Source organism: Spea bombifrons, chromosome 1, assembly GCF_027358695.1.
Source record: "Spea bombifrons isolate aSpeBom1 chromosome 1, aSpeBom1.2.pri, whole genome shotgun sequence".
In the NCBI taxonomy this organism is placed as follows: domain Eukaryota; kingdom Metazoa; phylum Chordata; class Amphibia; order Anura; family Pelobatidae; genus Spea; species Spea bombifrons.
Window position 1 is genome coordinate 64,014,954 of NC_071087.1, and position 9,811 is coordinate 64,024,764.

At 39.3% G+C, this 9,811-nt stretch overlaps 1 protein-coding gene across 2 annotated transcripts; it reads left to right on the top strand.

The window, feature by feature from the left end:
* Positions 1-536: 536 nt before the first annotated feature.
* On the top strand, positions 537-9,326 carry ERI1 (exoribonuclease 1). 2 transcript variants are annotated; one of them, XM_053462708.1, is made up of 7 exons: positions 537-871; positions 1,370-1,548; positions 3,153-3,372; positions 4,749-4,832; positions 6,076-6,185; positions 7,736-7,871; positions 7,914-8,130. In XM_053462708.1, exons 1-7 carry the CDS (start codon positions 773-775, stop codon positions 7,965-7,967), a joined length of 882 nt encoding a protein of 293 aa, XP_053318683.1. In that variant the 5' UTR covers positions 537-772; the 3' UTR covers positions 7,968-8,130. The 2 variants fall into 2 exon arrangements, with proteins under 2 accessions (XP_053318683.1, XP_053318675.1); XM_053462700.1 differs by lacking the exon at positions 7,914-8,130 and adding an exon at positions 8,704-9,326 and having other exon boundaries at positions 539-871; positions 7,736-7,850.
* Positions 9,327-9,811: the final 485 nt, after the last annotated feature.

Here is a 9,811-nt window from a genome sequence, read left to right on the forward strand (position 1 = left end):
TTAAGATCAAGTTTATTGTGTCAATCTGTCAAGCAGTAGAGCAACTGTTACCTACGTAATCAGCAATATACTGGCGATAAAAGCACCAGCTGGGATGCTCATATATCATGGAATCTGTGAAACCAGCTCTTGAATATGTGACCCTACCCGCTCACTACCAGACTGGAATAAAAAAAAAAAACGAGCGTCTAGCAAACCTATATAGCTCCCACGTATAGTTACATTGCATAGACAGGACGGTTATTTGAAATGTTCAACACTTCACATTAGCGTTTACATCCATATATATATATATATATATATATATATATATATATATATATATATATATATATATATATATATATATTCGTATTAGGTTTTAGCAAGTCCTATAATATTAGCTTCCTTTTTCAGTACTAGCTAATTCAACATTGACTCTACTCTCCTCCCACAAGCTCTCCGCATTTGGCAACGCATAACCAGTCACGGCTTCCAAGGAAGGACGGGGTCGTGTGACGACATCACTGCCGCGACTGTCAGTGACCTGTTAAGCGTCGACGCATGCGCAGTAGTTGATACTAAGCATTCGGGTTGCCCTAAACGGTGCCCAACTTCCCGCTCTTTTCCGAGCTACATGACACATCGAGGAATTGATTGAAGTGTGTTTTGTATACAATTGTTTAGCGCGGCTCGTACAGCGACTGTGCCGTGTTGATGTAAAATGAAAGGGTAAATGCTGGACAACACTTGAGCAACTGGTGTGATATAGCTACGTCTCGGCGAGTGTAAGATGGGCGACCAGAAGGAAAATCTGCCTCGTTACCCGCATGATGTGGGCGAAGAGGATCTGTGCCAAAAGTTTGAAAACAACCTAGATCTGCTCGGTGAGGTACGTCTTTCATATAACAGCTGATACAAGGTGTTTATCTAGAAACATTCGAGTCCATGGAATGATATATTAAGGTAGGAATTAGAATACTAAAGTAGAGTGGCCGATTTTTTTTGTTGTGTTAGAACTACTTGTCTTAAAATGTTTATTAAGCTATATGTTGCCATGTTAAGCTATTTTAACATGCCTAGTTTAATGCAAACTGTATGTCATAAGGTATAATTATGCCAATGAAACAAAACCATGATGTATATGTTTTTGTTTTTTTATCTATCCTATCACTTCCCAGTAAATACCAAACTAAATACCAGTGACAAATGCTAAATTTCTTATAAGCTTTTTACATTTATAAACAAAGAATGCCGTTTTCTTTTTTGTTCATCTGGTGTACATTTTAAGGTCTACAGTTCTTTGCGTGACCTAAATTATATGTATTGTAAGAAGCACTGCATACATTGGCGCTATATAAATAACTGATGATATTACTTTTACTTTCAGGTCAAGCAGTGGAGTAGTATTAATGGTCAGGAGGATACATTGATAACTTCTGTTGCCTCCCCTGTCAATGATTTTAGTGATCCAGTGTATAAAGACATTGCCATTTCAAATGGTTGTGTCAACAGAATGACTAAGGATGAGCTAAAGGCGAAGCTCTCAGAGTTTAAGCTTGATACTAGGTAAGTCCATACATTTGGCAGCCATGTTATAAGAGTCTAAAGGAATTACCAATATGTCTCTCTGTGCGTTTTAGCTCTTTTCCCTGCTAGAGAAGGGCCTGGCTGAATGCATATTCTGATTGTATGTGCAAGAGTTCCATGGGGTCTTTTGAGACACGCAGCCAGCAAGGTCCAGTGTAGCAGATGTAGCAGTGGTGGGGACAGATGTCGTAAAGTATACTTACCATGCACAATGCTATTTTGTCTTGCCTCGCATTAGAAGCTACTAATAGTGCTAGAGGCGGTGGAAATGTGTATACTGTAGTGTCAAAAACAGTATGTATATGTATAGCGCTTGAGTCAGTGTGTGTGTGTGTATAGTGCTAGAGTCTGTATATTTTATATATATATAGTTTTGGTGTGTGGATTTTGTTGGCTAGTGTATGTATGTATGTGTGGTGTTATCATATGGCATTTTATATCAGAGTGTGTGTTAGAGTGTGTTTTAGTGTATAGTGTTAGCAGGTGTGTTACTAAAAATGTATTTTAGTGTATGATAGCATGTATGCATAACAATATGCTGTTAGCATATGCGTCTTACTGTATGGTGTGTGTGTTCGCGTATGGTGTTAGAGTGAATGCTAGGGTAAGTGGCACCTGGGAGAATGAGTTCTGGGGCAGAATACTGTTTGACGGATGCGTGCTGCACAGGGTCAACTAGCATCACGTGACACACACAAGCACACAGAAGTAGCAGGCACCAATTATTTAATGTATTTATTTAGCAATGTAATATCTATCCATTATTAACTTGATTTACTAATAATTTAACATAGTTTATCAGCTTATTGAATGAATTGATATTTTCACTATTTTATCAATGGAAATGTACTATCTTATGTATATGTTTGCCAAATATTTCATGAATTGAGCCATACTTCTATTTACTACATTCATTTTGTGATTTATCTTTAGAATAGGACATACCGTATTTGCTTGATTATAAGACAAGTTTTTTTCAGAGCAAATGCTCTGAAAAATACCCCTCGTCTTATATTCAAATAGAGGTCTGATTACAAGACTAAGGTCCAGATCCCCCACAGTGCTGCAGAGGACCTGGATCCTCCTCTGGCAGCCGGTGGACATCTGCGCGATGCACGCAGACAACCTCTGCTTCTGCTGGGGCTTCTGAGCGCAGGCGTGACATAATCTTCCTGTGCTCCACCATAGAAGCCCCGGCGGAAGTACCGGCCAGCAGCAGCGAAGGTTGTCTGTGCGTATCGCACAGACGTTTACCGGCTGCCAGAGAAGAGGTTGCCCCGTAGAGCTGCAAGAGTACTGGATCCTCCTCTCTGGGAGCCGCGCAGACAATCTCTGCTGCTGCCGGCACTTCCGCCGGGGCTTCTATGACTGAGCACCGGAAATCAGGCTGGTGCTCAGTCATAGAAGCCCCGACGGAAGTCCCGGGTAGCAGCAGAGGTTGTCTGTGCAATGCTCGCAGATGTCCACCGGCTGCATTTTTTGTGTTGGCTAATTGAGCTGTATATCTGGTTTTCTTCCATGACAAGTGCTCCCCGATATTTATATACTTGACCTAAGACATTTTTATGTTTGCGTAACTGCAGAGGTGTAAAAGACGTGCTCAAGAAGCGCCTGAAGAATTACTACAAAAAGCAGAAGCTGACCCATGCATTGTCAAAGGACTCCAGCAACACCGATACATATTATGATTACATATGTGTCATTGACTTTGAAGCCACTTGTGAGGAGGGCAACTCTCGTGACTACGATCATGAAATCATAGAGTTCCCCATTGTATTGATCAACACAAAGACTTTGGAAATTGTGAGTAGGTAATCAAGTATTTGTGGCAGGTAAAACCTATAGCAGTAAGCAAAATTTGCAGTACTAACTGTTGTTGTAACATATTGCATTTACTTATATAGCACTAGCAGATTCCATAGCACTGTTCCAATCAATTAAATAATTTAAAATCACACACAGTAACAAACTGGTACAAAAGTATGAGAGGGCCCTGCTCTTGTGAGCTTACATTCTAGTTGGTGGTTGAGGGGGAAGTGAAACAGTAGGAGAGGACTGCTTGGATGGGGATGAGTTGATAGGATTTGAATGAGCTGTAGAGTTTGATCGTTCAGACAGCACAATTCAGATGATCTCTGGGAGTGTTAGGAGGAACGGTTATATGCTTCACACAAAAGAAATGAGATTGTGATTTGTGGGGTGGGAGAGATGGGGACAGGAAGATGAAATATGTTTTGGGAGTAGGGAAAAAGGGAAAAAAAGAGTAAAAACGTGGGGGCACGTTTCTCCAGCAAGAAGGACTGAGCTAGCCCTCATAATTTATCTTTCAGGATGGAAGAAATCTCACCGATTTAATTGTGCATTAAGAAGCTCTTCATAGTTCATAGTTTCATAATTAATGACAATTGATGTGCCAGGCCAACAGTGTAGGGCAATGGAGCTCTGTAAATACTAGACTCCAGTGATGTCACTATGACATAAGGGGAACCAACCAATTTCAAGAAAATGTCAAAGTAATCTTTTAAAAAATGTAAAAATCTGTGACCAAGCACCTCATATCCCACCCACTAGAATTTTACACCCTTATAAAATAGCAATACATTACTAATTTACTTATAACTTGCAAAAAATTAGAACATTGTGTATTTCTAAACGCAGGACAAATAGTATAATCTATTTTTTGTGGCTGAGTAAGAGTCAAAAGTCGGAAAAGGAGGGGACTTTTCTTCAATATTTTTTACCATTTTTTGTTTTGTTTTTAAATAATAAATCATATGATATGATCAAAATAATGCTATCTAAAACCCTTGTCCTGGGAAAAATATATATAAAATTTGTGTGGGTACAGTAAATTAGAGAAGAAAAGTACAGCTAAACAAAAACACAGCAGAAATGTTAAAACAGCCTTGGTCAAGAAGGGTAGAAAATCGGGGGGGGGGGTCACAAAAGGGTTAAACCATGACTGCCCTGTCAACCCTCCTTTTAATGAATTAACCACTATGTATAAAAAGTCACCTGTCACTCCTGTGAGTCAACTCATTAATTCACATGCAAAGTATGTTAGTGGCTGTAGAAATCACTTGAATTAATTAGTGGAGAAATTGATCAAAATGTATGTTTGTATCATGATTCTTCATGTAATTACTCCCAAGTAAGTACATGTATTTATTTTTCTCTAGGAGGATACATTTCAGCGATATGTGAGGCCGGAAGTCAATACTCAACTTTCTGAATTCTGTATTAACCTAACGGGAATAACCCAGGTAAATATTTACTGGATCTCCTACAGTAACCAGAAATGTGTGGGGCCATTATATCAGCTGAGGCCAAGTCAGGTTCACATGCTGGTTTAGCCAGACTGCATCGTTAGGAAAGTCTGAAATCAAAATGTGTGAAAAAGTACCTGTACTGTATCTGATTTGTATCCGCACTGTTGTCTTTTTTTTTTTTTTTGTTTTGTTTTTTTTTTAAGCAAAACCTAATGTTAAGCAAAAGGGAACCTGAGTGAATATACAGAGTTCAAATTTACACACAACACCTGTTAACAGGGGAGGGCTGGCAGCCTAAGGCCTGGGGGACAAGTCTAGTCAAGTGGCCTGTTGCTCCACCGAATCAGCCCACCATCCATGCCCATCTCCTTATTTTCTAACGCATATTGATGTGATGGGATGGGACTGGTACACTAAAAAAATTTCATCATACACGGGATGCCTGAACCCACAATTTAATGCAACTAATCCTTTTCAATAAAATATGCAGATTGAAATAGAGTAAATAACACAAAACCTTTCCTCTCACTGATTTCTGGGCCTTGAAAGTTGAAGTACACACACCAAGACAGGCTCTGCCACACCGACATACCAAACACACACACCAGGGCAGGCTCTGCCACACCAAACACACACACCAGGACAGGCTCTGCCACACCGACACACCAAACACACATACCAGGACAGGCTCTGCAACGCCAACACACCAGGACAGGCTCTGCCACACCGACACCCAAACACACACACACCCCCGGCCCACCCCTGCCTGTTAATTACCCCATTTTAGCAGCAATATTATAGTCGCTTCCTATAGTCATTTAATGGTCCCACTGGGCTGTTGAATAATGCTTGCCTACCTCCCCAATACAGAACTTCTGTATTCATTGGCATTGTGGGTTTTTAGGTCATATAATATTACTGCACTGGGTTTTTATACAGATGGATTAATGACCTAACTTTCTCCTATAAAATGGTCTTAACAAAGGAGAATTTGTGGTTCCTTCAGTGATTCTAAGTTTTCCCAATGCAGCAAAGCATACACAAACCATGATAATTCTGTTTTGCTCAACATCTATCTACCATGTTACTTAATAAGTCTATTATCTGTTTGTTTTACTAGGAATGCCTTATTACCACAAACTACAAAATTCTCTGATTAAAGTCAATGTGAACAATATGCAGCAATACAGAAAATATGTAGATATGTAAAGTGCTAAAGTTGTTCCCATTCTTACAGGATGTTGTGGACAAAGCTGACACATTCCCTAGTGTTCTCCAAAGAGTTGTGGACTGGATGCGAGAAAAGGAGCTTGGTACAAAGTACAAGTATGCTATACTGACTGATGGGTATGGACTCTTACCTATAATTTGTATACCTATGCTATAGTAATTTATGAATTTTAGTTGATGTTTGGCCTTGAGAGGAAGCATTAGTTCACATTAGTAGCAAGTATTATCTTTTATTTATATAGCACCAACAATTTACGCAGAGCTTAATGCAATACATATATTTAAGGGGTATGACATGATTAGAATTGACAGACTAAGACAAACCGATACATTAGGTGGAGAGAGCCCTGCTCGCAAGCGTACAATCTTGAGGGAATGGGGTGAGGACAAACATAAGGCACAGAGAAAGGTGAGAGGTAGTGTGGTGGTTATATCAATCACAAGGAAGTCCTAGCAGCTTAGATGGGTTTTGAGATGTTTCTTGAATGTTAGGAGGGTGAAAGCTGGAGGTACGGTGGAAGTAGGTTCCAGAGATATGGGGCCAGAGAGGTGATAAGTGAGGAGGAGAGCCATAGCTCATGGGAAGAACGTAAGGATCGAGTAGGGGTGTATTTGCTTATGAGGCCAGAAGTGTATAGGGAAGCAGTGTTATAGAGGGCTTTATATGTTAGTACCAGGATTTTAAACTTAATTGTAAAGGTAATAAGGAGCCAGTGGAGGGTTTCACAGAGTGGGGACGCAGAAGAGGAGTGGCGTGCAAGGAAGATAAGCCTAGCAGCAGCATTTAAGACAGACTGCAGAGGAGTTGAGACAGTGGAATGCCAACAAGAACAGTGTTTCAATAGTCAAGACCGGAACTAAGTGAATGAACCAGAGTTTTTGTGGATTCTTGGATGAGGAATGGGCGGATGCAAGCGGCAGGACCTGGCGAGGGACAGAATGTGAGGGATGAAGGAGAGGTTTGAGTCAAGGATGACGTCAATCTTTGAAGTGGGTAGCATGATCTTGAGAGGTTTGTGGTGTGGGTATGGAGGGACAGAGAAGGGAGTTGAAGGTAGAGAAAACGGCATCGCTGGTTGGAAGAAAGGTAGGATATGAGAGAAGAGCTGTTCGGCGAGAGAGAAGGCAAAGTCGTAGGTGCGAAGCATGAATTTGTAGCGAGTAAAGTCTTCGATGGATTTGGATTTTCTGAAGAAAGCGTGTGATCTTGTTATGCCAAGAGACTTGTAGAAAGTTCTGGTTCAAGATGCATATAAAGATTGCAAAAGAGAGCCTTCATATTTCTTAGATTGTATGTTACTGCATTTTACAGTACTGCATCTTACCGTTCAGTATACATGCCTAATGGTGTTTACATATTAAAATAAACAGTATGAATTGGAAGCTTTCTTTATGTCTAAAGTATTTGTTCTCGGTACCTGCAGTTATTATTGTATTAAGAAAAAACTAAATAGGGTGCGTGTTTGGAATGGGAAATGAATTACATATGCTGGGTTGAACTAAAATAGTTTCTTCTTCCTCCAAAACAATGACTGCTTTTTAAAACAAAAAAGCATAATTCATAATTCTTTTAAATGCAATGTGACAGGTGTATAGGTGACTGAAATATACATTCCTAACTTAAGGTGAAAATAATGAAAAACCACTATGCGCTTATGTATTTCTAGGTCTTGGGACATGTGCAAGTTTTTGAACATACAGTGTCATATAAGTAGGATTAAATACCCTCGTTTTGCCAAGAAATGGATCAACATACGCAAGTGTTATGGAAACTTCTACAAGGTTTGTACAGTGCCAGACTGGGTGTATGTCATGTTTCTCTGACACCAACACTGAGCAACAGAGACAAAAAAAAGTCTTATAAGATGTACAATATTAATAACAAGCATCCACCGGTGAACTGACAAAGGTGCATGTGATCTGGATTCATCTGACAGGGTACCCAAGTGTGACCTGAAGGATGCCACAGAGGATGCCTGCTGTAGTTCAAGCATATTACTGCTTCAACACTGCATTGACCAACACTTGCGTTCTAATGCAGAGGCTGGTATCTAGCTGGTGCCCCCGCCTGCCTGCCCATTCATAGGTAGTGATGCATAAAAAAACCAGATACAGATAAACACCTTATCAGTACTATTCTTTAGTGAATCCACACACATTTTTTTTTTTTTTTTTGTGCCATTATTTTTATTTTGCTCGGTACAATGTTGCATTTTCTTTTCTCCCTTTGCGCCTTCCCTTCAAAGCAAAATTTTGCCCAGGATATCTTATGACTTGTGTTGTTATCTATTTGTGCCTTTTTATTATATCAATATTCTTATAACTTGAAGAGAAGCTTAACATGTAGAAACCTTTTTCTTTTTATGGTATAGAGCACCTGTCTTCTACAGGTAGTTTGCAGGCTGCATTTGGGTATCGCTTGATGCACCAGCACATGTCTGGAAGATTGAATGGTGTATGTCAAATAACTTAGAGCAGTAAATACTAATTTATTTTAGGGTTTAAGTGGTTTTATTGTAAAATGCTAAATGTATTCAATCCTTCAAAACCATTTATGAATTATAAGTAACTCTAACTCTAAGCAGGTGAAAATGGATATCTCATTTATTTCTTCCAAACTTGTTTTATTTGTTAGGTTCCAAGGAATCAAACAAAACTGACAGTTATGTTGGAGAAGTTGGGAATGACGTACGATGGGCGCTTGCACAGTGGTCTGGATGACTCTAAGAACATTGCTCGAATAGTTATACGTATGCTCCAAGATGGCTGCGAGCTGAGAGTTAATGAGCGGATGCATGCAGGCCAGCTAATGAGCGTGTCCAGCTCCTTGCCTTTTGAAGGGTCTCCCATTCCTCAATATCCACAATTGAAAAACTAACTTTCCTGCCACTGTAAATACTTGTTTTGGAGAGTTTTTAAAATCACTTTACATTGTACTGTAACAAAATATATAAAGACATTGTAAAGAGCTGAAGAATAAAATTTGGTATTCAGCAAGTTTTAATAAATATTATTTATAAACAATCATTAGTGGAATATGAAACAAGCACAATAAAATGAACTCTTGATCTTATATTTGTGCATGTGCTTGTCTCAGTTAGTAAGACATTCATGAGTTGGGTCTGTACGCTTTATTTATCCTGAACTGAAAGTACAGTGTTGAGCACTGTTTATTGATTAGGGAGTTGGTCATTAGGATTAATCGTTCTGTTTTGTATTGATATACATTACACCTGCATTAACAGGAGTTAAGAGTGTTGAACTACATTGCCTTATTACATATATATATATATATATATATATATATATATATATATAATATAAACCAGCTGATTGCCCTGCTCTTTATTTGCATAAACAATTGTTTGAAGGAGTTTGTTTCAAATCAACTTCATTATGGATTATGCATAGTCAACCCCTAGTGAGTCTGTCCTGCAGGATGAGCTTTGCTGGCCCTGTATAGTGAGTCTGAGAATTCTTGATCAACTCACAGACTGAACTACTGTATGTGTTACACTGTGCTAGCTCTACCCTTTTTGCAAGGGAAACCTGCCAGTGGTATGCATGATTAAGTCAGTGAACCCAAATGACAGCTCGCTTACAATCTAGCCTGCTATCCCCTGCTTTAGTGAAAGAACCCCTTGATCTTTGTACAATTGTGATTTTTTTTTTTTCTCTCCTCCCAGGAACACAGTCACCATTGATTTTTGCAAGCAGATTGCTCTAGAGTTAAATTTATGGAT